Genomic DNA, 17,596 nt, shown 5'->3' with positions numbered 1-17,596 from the left:
CCATTCCAGTGTCTTTTGTAAAGATTACGCTCATTTTGGTCATGTTTGATACAAAGCAACTAAATCATTTATCGTTTGCAACCAGTTGGGTCATGGCCTCTCTAGACTTACCTCATCAAGGTGTAACTGTTTGCTTAGTGATGTGGGGCGCTATTGTTCAGACATGTTGAGTTAGGGCTTGAAAGAGGGTGCTGTGAGTGGGTGAAATGCAGACGGAAGCCCACATCATCAAAGATTGCCCGCTGAATAGCGCTAAATAGCGGTCTCGCTGAATAGCGGTCACCTTATGGTATGGGAGGCCTAGTCTCCATCGACAATAACACCCTGAGATACCTTGACATGTAGGTCAACGGTGACAACAATAGCGTTAGAAAAAATGATTCCTAAAATATCAATTTGAAAACCATACTCGCTCGGTTATGTGAAACGATATCTATACGTCGGAAGAGTAGGCTATCCATGAATCAGTTTGATCACAACATAAGTGCAATGACTAGTTCTTTCAACTAAAGTTTTTATCAGAACTTGAATTAATGATGATGGCTATACCTCGTCTTCGAGGATGACGGTCTTCACATAAAAACGACTCATCGTTGAATTGAATTAATACAACGGCCCTCTTTTCATCGTGCTTGAAGTTTAATTTATGATGTCCGCAACGTTAGCTCAGTAATTACGCGCCCGACTCAAAATCATTCGGCTCTCGGGGTGTGCGCTTGAGCAACGCATTTCATGACTGCTCCCCATTCAGTGGCAACAAGTGGATGGAATAATTTCCCGGCAACAACACTTCAAGAATCGGAAAACTTCATTCTGCCAATCTTGGTAACCGGCCATTCGTCAAAAGCTTCTACAAGTATGCGAAACAACTAGGAATGACTTGTCAAGGCTTTGTCAGTCCGAGGATACAGATTCAAAACCAAACCAAGCCTACTTATTACCATAAAACTTACTATGAACTGCGACTAAAAGCAGAATCAATCCAAGTGTTGACATCTTGTAAGGTGACTTGATTTGCTGTCAGGAAGCTAAACCACAGTGTACAGTTAAGCTACCGATGAAACACCTGAATGGAAATCATTGCTAAACCATTTTCTTTGCGTTTTGAAGTATGTATAAAAAACAGTCTGAAAAATGTTAAACGACACGAATACTTTTTCTCCAAAAATAACTAGGAATATAGGGGAGAGTGGGGTTAGTTGGAAGGTGGGGTTAGTTGAAAAATAATCATTTTTTTAACTCTCGATAACTTTTTTAAATATTTACTGCCAACATGTGAAGTGGTTTATAAAAACACATAATTCATGTTAGTTTCGATTTGTTGAGTCAAGGTCTACCTGTTTGGCTGACAATTTTCTATTTTCTTACTTTCGAAGTAAAATTTTTGGCGTATTAAAAACCATTTTATGCGTCGATATCGTTAAAGATAGGCAGAAGTTTTTTGGTGTGTGTCATCTGTAGGTGTTCAGCAACACTAAGACATAAACAAATTTTAGTCCAATGCGCCATGCTTGAATATTTTAGGAAAATAGTTTGTCATATGCTAATGGGGCTACTTGGAAAATAGTGGGTGGGGTTAGTTGGAAAGTCGTTTGATAACGGTATGACTATGTAGTACGATACGAGTATATCGTCGTGGTATGATAATAAGTAGTATAAGCTCCAATGTATTTGTTTTAAGCAGACATACATTGTAAAATTTTAATTTGAATAACTTGGAAAGTGCTATATATACGACATCACAAGTTTTAACAATGCGTTTAATAAAAAATGGTTTTACGATGATTAGGTGTAGAATTCATTGCATTTTGATTTTAAAGCAGGTAAACATATTTGCTTACAATCCCATGTAATTGTTTGTTGGTTGAAAAAAGAGTATCCAGTTCATTAGAGGGCATTAAACTGACGTTTTTCAACTAACCCCAGGCATGGGGTTAGTTGAAAAATCAATTGTATGTTTGTTTATTTTAAATTTTCATTAAAAGCTGAATTGACTCAATACTTATTTTTGGTTGTATGATAGAAGACACCATAGATGATAAGTTAAGCCTCTTCACGTTGTCAGGTTATACACCAATTGTTTTAAATTTCAATTTTAAAAAAAATCTTTCCGACTAGCCCCACTCTCCCCTACTGTAGGCTACAGTGTACAGTGAGCCTACTATCCTTTTCAAAGTAGTTACCACAGTTGCTCTTTCTAGGAAGATATTTTTATAGCATTTATTTATTGCCTACACTTGTTGTGTAAGTTTTAAATGACTACAACTGCACCAAAAGCCCTTGGTTGCCCGAATGCAATCACTTGCCAGGCTCAATAGACAATACGTGCACTGAACAGCGTAATTTCTATTGTACAGAGCTTTGTGCACTGGAACAAAAAGTCTTTACACAACAATGCTCCCTGCTCAGTCTACAAATTTTCCGACATTGCAAAAGAAGTCACTTATAGAAAACAAACTTTTATGTTTTGTTTAAAATAAACCCGGTGAAGCGTTCCACTACACAAGGAAATACAGTAGCTTACTTAAAGTTTGTATGTTGCATATTTAACAAGTTGTCAGGAAAATGGGCTACTGATAGACTAATACTAAGATAGGCTATACTTATAGACTGCTACTTTTGTACTTCTATTACTGCTACTAGTATATTAATATACCTAATAGACTACTACTCCTGTTCTAAGCCAGTCATTTTTATTGATATGATTGATTGAATCTTCCTCGGACTGGGAAAGCTTCTTGTATAGCTTAATCCTGGGAGTTTTGCAAACTCGTAAAGGCTTTGAATCACTGACGCAGGCCCGGTCAGCGAGAGTGACAGAGTGAAGTTTCCGATTGTTAAAGTCTTTTTGCCGGGGAATTACTCCATTCATCAGATGCCGCTGAATGGAGAGCCAACGTGGGTTGCTCAAGCGCACCGCGCACACCTCGAGAGTTGAACCAGCGCCGCTTGATCTTGAAACTTCTTCGTTCCAGAACTCACGCGCTAACCAACTGAGCTATTGGGGCTTTCATAATGCTAAATCAGGTTGTAAAACTGCAAACCTTGACTTTTATTACAATATTTTCCTCATAATAGCTTGTTGATTAACCCTTGTGACGTCAGCCCCAATTTTATTTAAAATTTAGCAGCAGCAGGTAGGCCTACAGCTTTCATTTGCTTACATTGAAGATGAAAATAGTTTAATTTGAAAAACTTTCGCTGAGCATGAGTGTAGTATCTACATTTTGGGAGTTTTACTTTTGATTAATAAATTGTCATCATGTTATCATTTACAGTGTAACTTATCAAATTTTAAGTAAAGTTATGAGAAAACATTTGATGCGTGAGCTCCTCGCTGATGATGATTATGTGCCTGATCTGATACAGACGTTTTCGATCCTGGTCTTCCAAACTTCTCTGTCATTTGCTAATTTTTCCAAATCTCTATGTCTGTGAATATGACCTACAAATTTCATCTGGCGCCTTCTAACTGTTGTTATTAATCTCATTTATATTATCGCTCCGAGAAGCTCTATAGGCTACTGTATGTCCAATTGTCCATGCTACGAGGAGCTCTATATTAGAGCTCCTCGCTAGTTTATTTAAAAAGTTATTTAAGCCTAGCTTGTACTATTGGAAACGTATCTGTAAGCTTTTAATTTTTGTGTGAACATGTCCTTTAAGTTTGTAGGCCTCATGTGTTTGCATTTTGCTTTGCACGTTTTCCATGCCGCATAATTGGCCGCTGTTAAATACGCTTTCTCGACAGCCTTGTGGCATTCCAACTCTAATTCCAATACCAAGTTCAATCGATTTAGTGCCGCAACCAGTGGCCGTTTACGTAGCAAGTGTATGTTGAAGTCTGAGTACAAGTTGAGATTCAAATAAAGCTATCTGTTTGCGTATGACAGTTTGTCTAGGGATAGTTAGACGCCAAGGATTTCGTGTAACAGTACATAGCTAATTTGCATCCTGTCTCCTAGGAACGTCTGGCTAGTTTGCGATTTTATTTCAATCAAAAAAGTATGCTCAATACATTACCCGGTTTGAAACCCACAAAACATGCTACAAATTACACCGAACGATTTTGACGCATCATAGTCTTTTTCAGAAGTAACAATAGCTAGTAGCCTACATCTTTTCTAAATAACACCAATGCAGCAATAAAAGTTAACCGATAGGTTTTGAATGTTTATTCTCGGACTGACAAAGCCTTGATAAGTTATTCCTGGTAGTTTCACATACTTGTGGAGGCTTGTGACGCAGGGCCGGCTGTTGCCGGGAAATTATTCCATCTATTAGGTGCCGCTGAATGGAGAGCAGTCCTTGGAATGCGTTGCTCATGCGCACACTCAGAGAGTCGAACCAGCGCCGCTTGATCTCGAAGCTTCTTCATTCACGAAGTCACGCGCTCATCAACTCAGCTATCGGATCGTTGTTCTGCAGACGTGGCTAAATTTGATAATAATTCTTTGATTTCTAAATTGCATTATTAATGTTATTCATGACAAGCACACAATGATGCGCCGAAAACGTTCGATGTCAATGTTTGTTAATCTAGTTTTTTGTGTTTGTTAAAATAAATATGCTGAACTCAATAATGGTAAAGAAACTTTCTACAAAAGTTCTAATCCAAAAAACGCTAAAGCTGACTCACACTAAAAAACGGTGATCTGAAATTATTTTTCTAACCAAACCTAAAGTTGCTAAAGATTTAATAAAACCTTTTTCTTTCTAAAACGAGCTCATGCAAACTGTCCACTTGAAACGGTTGACTGATCTAGTTGATGTGGAGAGATGTGCTGCTAATAAAATGGGATAGTAAATTTACTAGCTACAAATTCATCAGCAAAAAATGGATCTTTTTTTAGAACACATTGCAACATCCAAGTGACGTTTGATCTTTAATACTAAAAGTGCCACTGTGGTTAATTTGATTCACTTCAATGAACATTTCATTCAATGTAATTTGAATAGATTTTTTTGAATTTCTGACTTGAAAAAACAAAACACAAAAGCTCTTAACTGAAGCTTCAACCACCAACTATAGCCTACATAGTAAAAATAAAAATAAAAAACTCAAAAAAACATGAACAAGCGTTTGCACTGCGCCGTTGCGTGAGAGGGATGCGGGCACCAAATTAAAGCGTCTTGCGTAATAACAATTAAGAGCACTAAACTAACATGTCAATAACAAAAGAGAATTCACCTTATTCTTCCCTCCTTGTTATGGATCAGCATATAGTCTCGAAATACAAAATAGTTTGTAATGCGACAATGTTTTACAATGAAGTTTGAAACCAATCGAGTTTGCGCCATTCTCTGCTTGAGCGGCGCAGTTCTTTCCTTCGTAACATTGTCATGGTGAGCAAATGTTCCATTACAATCATTCTGTGTAATTGTCGCAACTCACAATCAATAAGCGTAGTCCCGCGGCAAGCTACAGTTTTGTTTTAGAATTGGTGAACTATTTTACTGTGTAATTCTGATATGATGTTTCGACGATTACTGAACTATTGTAGTCTTTAGTTACGCAATTTGTTTTGTGAAATCTGCTTCTAAAAAATTGTCTGTAAGTAAGATTCTGGAACCTTCTTTGACTTGTGACCAGAAAAAATCAGTTCTTGTGATGTCATATTGCTTTAGTTTCTGTAAGATTCTGGTCCAAGCAAACCTGTAATAAATATTTGCTTGATTTGATTACAATTATTGGAGTTGTGTTGGGAGTTGTGTATTATGGGGACGTAAAGTTGTGATTAAAAATATATTGAAGATAATTGGAGAGTTCCAGCCGATATTGAATAGACTGTAAATGTAGAAGTTATAGGCAATTGTAAAGTAGCTGTTGCAAGTAGTAGCGTATATTTATTTTGAAATCGATGAAGACGTTTGCTGTTCAGAAATTGATTTCTTTGTGTGTTGGAAGTGCTGAACCATTTGTCAATTCAAGAATTTTTATCTTTCATCTCACAATTAAAACTATTCGACCATTTATTTGACTATACAACGTTTTATATTCCATAAGATCCGTCATCAATCTTTCGGAAGTTTCTTTTCGTCTACGAACTAGAAACAATTGTGACATTCTGGGAGCTCGCCCGAGAACAACCTGAAGAGAGAATTATATCATTCAATAACAAGCAATCAAAATGACTAATGTTGTCAAAACTCAGATGATTGAAAATTTACAGAGCATGTATGAACAAATTGGCCTGAAAGACAATGAGAAGTCCCAGTTTGTGATAAAAGAATATTGCAAGATAATAAACCAAAAAGCTCAGCGAAAAGCTGACGAAAGAAGAGCTGCTCGTGACAAGGAAAGCTAAACTAGAGGCTGAAGAAAACAGAGCGCAAGTAGACGCTGAAGAGGAGAGCACAACCAGATGCTGAAGGGAAAAGAGCTCAACAAGAAGCAGAAATGAAAAGTGCGCAACTAGATGCTGAAGAAAATAGAGCTCAACTTGAAGCAAAGGGGAAAAAGCACAAAGAGAAGCTGAAGAAAAGTGGGTTGTAAAGTTTGGTGACCCCTGCTGTAGTGAATACAGTATGACTGCAACTGGTATTATCAATATAAAGTCGGCAGCGGTGCAAAAGCATTAGAGAAGAAGATAAAACAAAAGTGTCGGAGATATGTGTAGAAAATTGCACTAGTGTGTTTACATTTTACTAAGTACTTTTTCGGTTGAATAATTGCATTGGGATGTATATTATCTCCATGTCTATTCAACCTGTATACTGAAATGATTTTCAGACAGATTGATGGTATGGAGGGTATCAGCATAGGAGGTATGAATGTATCCAATCTACGGAATGCAGACGATACTGTTTTGTTGGCGGAATAAGCAAAAGCTCTCCAAGAAAAGAAAATGTACCAAGTTTAAATATTACTATTGACGGAATGCTGGTCGAGTAAGTCAAAAGCTTTACCTATCTGGGTCACACAATAACTGAAAATGGCAGATGCGATACGGAAATATTGAGACGAATAGAAATAGCAAGAAAAAACTTGGTAAAAATGAAAAAGACTTTAACAACACGCAAAATTAACTTCAACACTCGAAAACGAATTATGAAATGCTATACAGTACCGGACAATTTATTATGAAATTTTTTTTTTTTGGACAATTTTACAGCAAATTTCAGATTTTTTTTGATAACTGAAAGCACTACAATAAATGTAATGGTGGTTCAAAGCAAAGAAGCTGCAATTCTCCAACATCGGTATTCATCATCACGTAATAATGCCGGATTATGACGTCATAATGGCGCAAGTCTCTGCTACAATGCCAGCAGTTTAGTTGAGCCTTTGTGACGTTAATTAAGACGTCACATGTGGCACTGTTGAATACCGATTGTGTAGAATTGAAGCTTCTTTGCTTTGGGCCACTATTACAATTATTTCAGAGCTCTCAGTAATCGGAAAAACAAAAAAATTGAGATTTGCTGTAAAATTGTTCAAAAAAAAAAAATCGATAATAAATTTGTCCAGTGGCCTACATTATTTTACAATGCAGAAACATGGACACTGTCATCACAAATGGTTAAACGACTTGAGGCATTTGAAATGTGGATTTATAGAAGAATGCTTAAAATTTCATGGAAGGATAAAATCACAAAGATGTACTATCCAGAATACAAACCAACGTGGAAATTCTACAAACAATTAAATCAAGAAAACTAAAGTAATTTGGCCACATGATTCGCAATAATCCTATTCAAAGACAACTACTAGAAGGAAAAATGAACGGCAAACGAAATAGGGGCAGACCAACAAGAATTTGGACTAATGATATTGAAGACTGGTCAGGACTTAATTACAAAACTGCAGTAGAAAAATCTCACAAGAGAGAAACTTGGCGGGTCATTGCCTCCAATCCTCGACGGGAGGAAGGAACTTAATGATGATGAATTGCATTACTTCAAAAACGTTTTTATGAGACAAACGGTTGATGATTAAAAAATGTCAATAATTCCAGAAAAATCATTGTTCAATGAAGCTCTGCTAGATTGCGTGCCACTGCAAGATAGCTATCGTTGCATGCAAAACTCTGTCACCATGTGATTTAAAAAACCAATCAACCATAAAACTAAAAAATACCTTTTCATTATTGAACTGCAGTGCACGCTTGAGCAATTAGTCTGCAGTTCAATAACGAAAAGGTATTTTTTAGTTTTATGGTTGATTGGTTTTTTAAATCACAGGGTGACAGGGTTTTGCATGCAACGATGGTTATCTTGCAGTGGTTCCAAACCTTTCTTTAGTCACGGTCATCTTTCAAAAGTTATCAAGCCGGTGACGCCTGAAGCGCGAATTAAGGTCATCATCCATACGGGCGTAACCCGACACCTTAAACAGACTTTTTTCAAACATTTCTTACCCTCACCAAATTCGACAATTCCTGTTTCTGCACTCCAGTGTCCTGCCCTAATTAGTGAAAAAAGGTCTGATTGCAGACCTCTTTTTCGAATGCCATAGTTTGGTTAACAAAAAAAGAAATAATAGGCTAATAATCTTGTTGACTTCTCAGGCAGTGACTAGTCAGTTGTGATCATTGTCTTCTAATCATGTCAGTGACAGGTCCCAAGTCACTGTAAAGGTGTTTATTGGTAATTTACTGCTTCCAACTAGTGTTGAGTGCTCTTGTTGGAAGTCTAGAAACCAGCTCAGTGTCCGAGTGGTTTCGCCTTCCGCTCTGGTGCTGGTAGATCTTCGATCGATTCCAGGCCGGGTCAAACTGAAGACTTTAAAAACAGTACCGATTGTGTTATATCTTGCATAACGTAGTGAGAACAAATAGGGTAATAATTTGATAGCATCGTAAACCTGATACAAAATGAGCCCTATCGCTAAAAGACCTTAGCAGTTGTAGAGCGACAATAAATAAAAGCATAACATTATTATGCTATGCTATTCTCTGTAGCCTACCTTTTGTTAGGATTCAACTTTCAGCACCATACGTCAAGACGCTTTCATCTGCTGCTCCTTTATTCCGGTAGCCTATAAACATTTTTCAAAATTAATGCCTGTTAAATTGGTAACTACTAGTGATTTTTCTAATATAAAATGCTAAAAATTTTTGTAGACTCCCAAAGGATCAGAGTGTTCCAAGTTAAGACCCACTAGACTTAATAATCTGTCTGCCCCCTTAGCTCAGTGCTAGTTACGCGCCCGGGTCAAAATCAAGCTGTGCTAGTTCGACTCTCGGGGTGTGCGCTTGAGCAACGCATTTCAAGACTACTCTCCTTTCAGCGGCACCTAGTGAATGGAATAATTCCCCGGCGGCGGCAACAACACTTCAACAATCGGAAAACTTCACTCTGCCAATCTCGGTAACCGGCCCTGCGTCAAGAGCCTCTACTTACAAGTACGCGAAACCATCAGGAATAGCCTATCAAAGCTTTGTCAGTCCGAGGATAAAGATTCTAAACCAATCAACGAATTGTATTTTTGACAACGAGAAAATATTCGGACAATTTACCAGTGACTAAAATGCCATTTGACATCGATTATGAACTCTAATATGCTATCCTGGCCTTGTTGCCAACGTGCATTTTCCCAAACACTCTAAATACAGGATAACTCGTAGTGAGCAGTCTGTGCCAACCATAGTGTTGACTGCTAGTACGTGAAGGTGCAGACAGCAAGCCATACAATCAAGAACTATCCTCTGTACCAGTGCTCTTCAACCTTGTTCTCGTGGTATAGCTTTTCTAATTCTTAAAAAAACTGTGCAGGTCTGCACCTGCACCTCACAAATAGAAATGTTCAATTGCGTTTTGAAAAAAACATCCAAAAATGAAAACTAGCAATAGATGGCTCATTAAGTTATAAACAATAATTGGTTTAGTTTGTATTGAACTAGCTTCAAATTGATTAAAAGACGAAACAAACATGGAGAAAATGATATTTCTAATAATACAGAGTCAAAAATAGATTTTGAATCAGTTGGACATCGGATTGTCCTACATCTTCCCTGGCGTTAATACACGAGCAAGAGCAGATTCAGAAAAAAAACAGCTTTTGGAGGAGATCAGAGTTTTATCGTGACAAAAATTTTAAGAAAAAAATAATAGAGAATGAGAAAAATGGAAACTCTGAAAAGCAAACCGATCTGGGGGCAGTTTTGGATGACTTATTGCGTATTTTGAGGCACAGTAATGCTTTTCTGTAGGCGTATATTTTGCATGCAACAAAATTCATCAAATTAAAAGTAGATTTGTGTAGACGTTGTAGATATGACAGAAAGATTTTTATTACCTTCAGTTTTTAACATAGTTCGTATAACCTAGTTTTGTATAGAATTGTAAGTTACAGACAGAGATGGGCATGATTTTGATCTTGATCTACGATCGCTTATTTTTGTGTGATCTTGAAGAACAATAAGATCAAGACCACTTTAAAATTGATGTTTACTTACTAGATGGAAGCATTTTTTTAGAACTTGTACTGTACAAAGAAATTAGTAACAATTATTAACATTAAGCCACTGTCAATATGATATAAGATATGTGTTCAACAAAACTCAATTTGAAGTTTTAATATAATTTGGTCAGGTTTGCCATTTAACTTTGTTCACAATTCTGTGATATGACTTCTAAAAAATGTTTGTTTTCTTCACCCAATTTTACTGTGGATTTTTAAAGTTTTTAGAAGGGCAAGGCTAAAACAGCAACTAGACTCAAAAGTAGGCTATAGCCGACTTTGGTCCTGTAAAGTGGTTTATTGCAGCAAATCTACCAGACCAAGAATTTTATAGGGACTGAGTATAAACAAACATTTTAAATGTGAAAACATTTGCGGCCTTTTTTTTTGTATAGCTTTGGTTGTTTAGCTTGGAGCGGCTTTTCTGATGGCAGAACTCTGAACGTTTTGATACCAGACAACAGTTTCAAGGTTGCCAGATGGGTAAATGGTGCAAGAAACATTAATATAATCCAATAAAAGTTTAAACTAATAACACGAATAAAAGCTTTCCACTTGAACCAGACAAAAATTTGGTGAAAAATGATGCAGTTCAAAAGTTTTCTTCTATTTTTAATGAAAAGTATAAAATTAATTGTAAATTTTGTGACTTTTTCAGTACTGCAATTACCTTACCCCAGCGATCGAGTAGCTAAAAGCAACAGTTAGCAATACCAGAGACATTTAGACTCGTAGATGCTAAACTTGTTTTAGCTGCTTACAATCGTAGGGTTCAATGTGGAAAAATAATATATCGAAAATTACTTTCTAACGCGAACAAACTCGATTCATAACCTTAATACAAGCATTATGTTGAAGCTGACATGAGGAACTAGAACCAGAATACTACGAAATAAGATGATATGTAGAAGTATGTATTTATTACTAAAGCATCGTTATAATGTACACATGCTGCTGTATCACTGTTGACTTGAGACTCAAATTGAAGATGAGACAAAAACAATATTGCAGATTGCAAACTACTGGCAAAACAGATCCGCTTATTCTAAAAAAATATGCATTCCTCAATAAGAACAATCAAGAAAAAATAATTTTGTAAAGAAATCATTTTAAACCAAGAAGAGCTGTCTCAAAACTAACATATGGGATTGTAGAATCCTCTCGGAAGTTCTACAGGAAGCGGGAAGTGTATCTGAAACTATGAGGCCGCTAGGAAAGCGAGCCAGGTAAGTCAACTAAGAAATGCGTAGACTGATGAGCAAAAAGCCAGTTACACGGAAGCAACAACAAGGCAACACAGCACGTAGAGCAATGGTTCTTAACCAGAGTTCAATCGAACCGCTGGGGTTCAACGAAGCTGTTTCAGGGTTTGGCGCGAACGTCCTCTGAAACATTAGTTAAGCTGAAAACAAGCTTTCTTTAGTACCACTCTCAAATAATGCTGTTAAAGACAGAATAAATGACATCGGTCCAGACATTCTCAGTCAAGTAGTAGCAGATTTGAAGGCAAGCCCAACAAAATTCAGCATACAACTTGACGAAACAGCCGATGTTGCTGATTTGAATTAGCTCATTGCATTTGTACGTTACGTCAAAGGACAGGAAATTAAAAAAGAGTTTCTTCTTTGCAAACAACTTACAACTACTGATGCAAAGGCCGTCGATGTGAAATATATTTTGGACGACTTCTTTGGAAGCAATGAACTTTCTTGGAATATGGTTTCTGCCGTGTGCACTGATAGGGCTCCTGCGATGATCGGGTGCAAGTCTGGATTAAGAGACTTAAGAGGCAAGTCTGGATTAAGACACTCTCGGGGTGTGCGCTTGAGCAACGCACGTTTATAAGCACTGCTCTCTATTCAGTGGTATCTAATGGATAGAATAATTTGCCCTTTTGTAGGTACTGAGAACAAGTACTTTAGCCTCAGTTTACGCCCCTGCTGAATACTATGTTGCAACCCACACTGACTTTGTTGATGTTCCATTGAACAATTGCCTGCGAACCATTGATTGTCTTCGATCAACTCCAATTGACTGTTTGCCTGTCCTTGCAAGCATTGACTTAGCCTAACTACACTGCAGCGCTAGTGTACAGTCCCTTCTCTAAGCTATAAATCTTAAAACTTCGGCCATCTGCTACATGCAGTCACATTAAGAAAACTATCAAGGTAGCTATTAAACTTAAGAAAGCCATTTGCACGCACTGCTCACGACCTTTTGTCAGTCTATGGTAGATGATCTAGTTCTAGCAAACATTGGTGCCATGAGTCGTGATGTGAAACATAGTCAGGTAGCACACCTCTACTTCGTTAAGTGATCGGATCTCAGATGAAGCCAGAAGATCAGAGATGCAGATCTCAGATGGAGCCAGAAGATCAGAGATGGAGATCTCACATAGAGCCAAAAGATCAGAGATGGAGATCTCAGATGGAACCAGTTGGGTTATGGCCTCTCTAGACTTGTATCATCAACGGCCTGCTCACTTGTGTAGGACGCTTTGCTGCAGATATGTTGGGTTCGACCAGATGGTTCGTCGTGTGGGTGGCTGGTACCGACCGTAGTTTGATAGACGAGCAGTGCCCACGTGACTGTAACACAGGTACGCTTGACTCATGTACCCGGTCTGCCAGTAGGCAGAGCGATTTGGAGTCTTCCACGAGGAAGAGGATGCGCGAGTGTAATTAGACATTATCTTATTAAGCTGTGAAAAAATTAAGGTTTGTGGAGTTACTGGATTCACAGGCTATACTGAATTGATGATCACGAAGTCTAAAGCTTTCATACAAGCTGAGACTTGCGCCATCAAAACCGAAGTGATTTGACTTTACGTTGTTTTGTGGCAGACAATATACTGTATATCAGATTTTACTGCGAGCAAACATTCATTTTCTTTTCATTTTTCACTATATTGGCCGTGTACTCGTGCAGGCTTTTTGATAACGAAGTGTCTTTAGTGTAGGCTTTTGCTTATTGAGAGACTCTGAGTTTCTGGCTACAAAAGGGTAATTTAGACTTTCTTTCTAGGGGTATGATTGCCTACAAAAATGAAACAAGTTAAATGTATTTTTTGTTAATCAAAGTTGCAAAGCTCTTCATCTGGAAACTGAGAAATACTTATCCTGTCTAACTCTCACCAGTTTAGTTTGTTGTGACGGGTGTCAGAAAAGCGACATTCTCCCGAGGAGAATTTTACCTTCTTGTTTGAGAGTCGTTCGGTCTGTTCTCTCTCTACCGTCTCTTTTACGAGTATTTTTCAATTCCCCGCTTATTTCATAATATATGGTGCCTTTTTATCAGTAATAGCCTATGATGGGAGTGATGAAAGCAGAACGGTTACACAGTTATATCGTTTCAGTAATACGGAAGTGGTGAGCTAAATTCCGTGAGAGTGGCATAACAGGAAGCTTGACCTAAATTTGTGAGAGCAGAATTTAGGTTTTGAATTTTCACAGTTGAAGTGCATTTTTAAACTGCAATTCTCATAGGTTTCGGTTAAATGTTCTCATAATTTAAATTTGCTCGTTAGAAACATGGTATAATGTTACAGCCGGATGTCGAACCAAAAAAGCTTAATTGGAAGCTTGTTCATTTCTTCTCCTTCGGTGCTTCAGGCAAACAAACACATGTTCTCTCATTAAATTTGTATTGCTCTTTCATTTATTTCGCTGCAATTAAGCGTAATGTAACAAAAACAGTACAGTAGAATGTGGCAATAAACACTCATCAGTTTATTGATAAAGTCTCTAATAATTTCCAGTTTACTTCTCATGGTATGGACTGAGAAATATCTGGCAAGCAAAGCAACATAACACAATCGGATTGAGCATTACAATAAGAGATTAGGCGACACATAGCTTATGTAGGTTACAAATCATTTGAAAATCGAACGCTTTTAGCTAACCAAAGCAATGATGAGAAATACTAAAAACTTTTCTGACAAATATAATAACATTTAATTGTTTAAACATGACAAGCTAAGTGAAGGAAAAACGAAAAACAAGCAAAGATCGAATATTGGCACAAAACGATCAACAGCAATTGAGAAAACAGTGAGACAGGTGAAAAACATCAACACAACAGTATTTCACTTCTCACTCTGTTTTTTTTACTGCTGTTTTCTTCTTTGTGTCAGTTTTCGATCTCTGCGCGTTTCCCGTTACTTAGGCACTTACCTAGTTAAGTTCAAGATGCTGAATTTAATTATTTTTGTTACAAAAATTTTTAGATTCCTGATGAGGACTTGGGTTCCCAAACACTTTCGACTATTAAAATTATATTTGTAATTATGTGTAATCTCTTATTGTAATGCTCAATCGTAAAAATTGTGCTGTTAGCCTTGTTTGCCTGCAGTACAAGAAAGTAAGCTTTATCCAAAAATAATAGTATTATAGAAATATCCGTTGCCTGCTTATGCGTAGAACAAAAGTGAACAAAAAATAATTTAAATTGACATAATATTACTTATATATATGGGTGAAGGGAAATTCAAAAAGTTTCAAATTCTTGAACATTACCGTAATCGATTCTTTAAAAATCACGACTAAATTAAAACCTGCACGTTCCCACCACGTTAATTAAACTCGTATTAATTTTCATTTCGGTTGCGAAGGTTGAAAGTGGTTGCGTCGTGGTATGCAGTCTTGTGATGGGACCATTGAAATTCAGTTGTAAGTCAAAAACTCTTCTGAAACTGTTGAAATTGTACGTATTGGATATTACAATTTGTTCCAACAAGATTGATTAGACAACATACGTTTCCATAAACACATGATCATTGCGATAACTGTACAAAATATTGTTACTAAAAATGTAAAACAATGCAATAGGTGCATAAAAAAATCTAATAGATTTATTGTAGGGATCATTTTGAAGAATTTAGAACAGAACGTTCAACAGTTGCAAAATTGTAATAAAAATGATTCACAAAATAACAATTAAAACATAAATTTCTTCAACATTGTACCAACACACAAACAGCCTACGTGACGATCTTTAAATCGACAAAAACTGATTGCAATTAATTGGTGGAACCTTCGTTGATTTCATCAACTTTTGCAGTAAGCCAATCAAACACAATTTCCTCATAGTCCTCTCTCCAGTTGATGTTTGTCTTTGTCTTTTCTATTGACTGCTCAACTGCACGCAAACCTGATCCCAGTTTATCCAAATTTTCTGTCTTAAACTTTTCCAACTGCGAAGCATAACAACAATGTTGCCTGATGTGAAATGCTCAAAGAACTATAACTTTAAAGTGATTTATTTCTATTTGAAACAGTGCTGTTCTTTTTTGGTTATTTATAAACAAATCAACTTTTTAGGTTAGTAGGAAGAGTGGGGCTAGTCGGAAAGTTTTTTTTTTAAGTGAAATTTAAAACAATCGGTGCATAACCTGACAACTTGAAGCGGCTTAAATTATCATCTATGGTGTCCTCTATATCATACAATCAAAAATAAGTATTGAGTCAATTCAGCTTTTAATGAAAATTTAAAATAAACAAACATACAATTGACTTTTCAATTAACCCCATGCCTGGGGTTAGTTGAAAAACGTCAGTTTAATGCCCAATAATAAACTGGATACTCTTTTTTCAACCAACAAACATTTACATGGGGTTGTAAGCAAATCTGTTTACTTACTTTAAAATCAAAATGCAATGAATTCTACATCCAATCATCGTAAAAACATTTTTTAATAAACGCATTGTTAAAACTTGTGATGCCGCATATAGGCCTATAGCACTTTCCAAGTTATTCAAATTAAAATTTTACAATAGTCATACCGCTATCAAAACATTTTCCAACTAACCCCACCCACTATTTTCCAACTAGCCCCATTAGCATATGACAAACTATTTTTCTAAAATATTCAAGCATAGTGCATTAAACTAAAATTTGTTTATTTCTTAGTGCTGTAGAACACCTACAGCTGACACACACTAAAAAACTTCTGCCTATCTTTAACGATATCGACGCATGAGATGTTTTTTAATACGCCAAAAAATTTACATTGAAAGTAAGAAAACAAAAAGTTGTCAGCCAAACAAACATACCTTGACTCTACAATTCGAAACTAACATGGATTGTGTGTTTTTATAAACTACTTCACATGTTTGCAGTAAATATTTAAAAAAAGTTATGGAGAGTTAAAAAATGATCATTTTTCAACTAACCCCGCCTTCCAACTAACCCCACTCTCTCCTACCAACCAGTGCCGGTCTTGGTTATTTCGGGCCCTGTGCGGAATATGCTTTGCGGGCCCCAATGACAATGATCTAATTCAGTAGCGTAGCTAGGTATTGTGAAAGGGGAGGGGTGGCGTGACGGTCGGTGGGCGAAGCCTGACGGCGCGATCGCCGACAGCGACACCCAGCGGTGGGAGGTCTGAGAGCCTTCCCCAGACAATTTTGAAATATTACTTTGAATTTGGGCCATTCTGAGAGCATGATTAACAAAAATTTGGGTATGAATATTACTTTAGAATGGTGCTGTCCGGTGGCATAGCAAAAGGATAAGATCATGCTTTCTTTGGCATTTTTCGGAAATAAAGCTATGTCTCTTTGTTGAGTCTGGATGCAACCTATTTTGTCCCCTGAAAAATTCGTACCTCGATTTCGTACCCTGAAATCGGAGTAACAAAATCAAATTTCGACCTATTTCGTCCCCTAAAAAGATCAAGAGAAATTATGAAATGTTTGCGGCAACTCCGATCAGCGACTTCGGCTCTGTTTTTTTTCTCAATCCTTTCAAGGTGCGAAATGTTCAGGGGACGAAATACTGTAGGTTACACCCGTTGAGTCTCTATGTTTTCTTGTTGCTAATTCCTTTGCTGAATTTTTCCATTAGAAATGATAAAATTACTGCATTTTCTGAGTAAATTGCGGGCCCCCTAATTTGCGGGCCCTGTGCGATCGCACGGTTTGCACACTCCAAAGACCGGCATTGGTACCAACTCACCGTACCAGGCCATGCCAACATTTTCATATGCTTCAATGCTTACAATTTGTAAACTGGTGTAAAATGTTTTTTATATACCTCCATTTATTTCTAGCTTACCTCTTGTAATTCAAACGTTGTTGAAAAATGCGAAGTGCAACTGCTGATAATCCCGCTGAACGAAAAGGATCCCGTTCCATATCTAATCATAAAATTGTAAAAATATATCCTTTAGTTCTTTGCAAATGTATCTTTTAG

The 17,596-nt window shown here is 37.0% G+C and overlaps 2 protein-coding genes across 2 annotated transcripts in view; both read right to left on the bottom strand.

The window, feature by feature from the left end:
• Window positions 1–1,079, bottom strand: part of LOC145774103 (carbonic anhydrase 2-like) — a 59,201-nt gene extending 58,122 nt beyond the window's left edge. The window contains exon 1 of the mRNA XM_082585253.1: window positions 954–1,079. Within this exon, the coding sequence (XP_082441379.1) occupies window positions 954–996 (43 nt within the window). The 5' untranslated portion in view covers window positions 997–1,079. The remainder of the gene's footprint in view (window positions 1–953) is intronic.
• A 12,965-nt stretch (window positions 1,080–14,044) lies between these two features.
• Window positions 14,045–17,596, bottom strand: part of LOC145773977 (aminopeptidase N-like) — a 32,189-nt gene continuing 28,637 nt past the window's right edge. Inside the window, exons 20-21 of the mRNA XM_082585105.1 lie at window positions 17,459–17,540; window positions 14,045–15,596 (exon numbers count right to left, since the gene is read on the bottom strand). Of these exons, the coding sequence (XP_082441231.1) occupies window positions 15,423–15,596; window positions 17,459–17,540 (256 nt within the window). The 3' untranslated portion in view covers window positions 14,045–15,422. The remainder of the gene's footprint in view (window positions 15,597–17,458; window positions 17,541–17,596) is intronic.

The sequence above is a fragment of the Aplidium turbinatum genome, chromosome 7 (assembly GCF_918807975.1).
Source record: "Aplidium turbinatum chromosome 7, kaAplTurb1.1, whole genome shotgun sequence".
In the NCBI taxonomy this organism is placed as follows: Eukaryota; Metazoa; Chordata; class Ascidiacea; order Aplousobranchia; family Polyclinidae; genus Aplidium; species Aplidium turbinatum.
The sequence above is the reverse complement of the archived record's forward strand: the minus strand, read 5'-3'. Positions and strand labels throughout refer to the sequence as shown.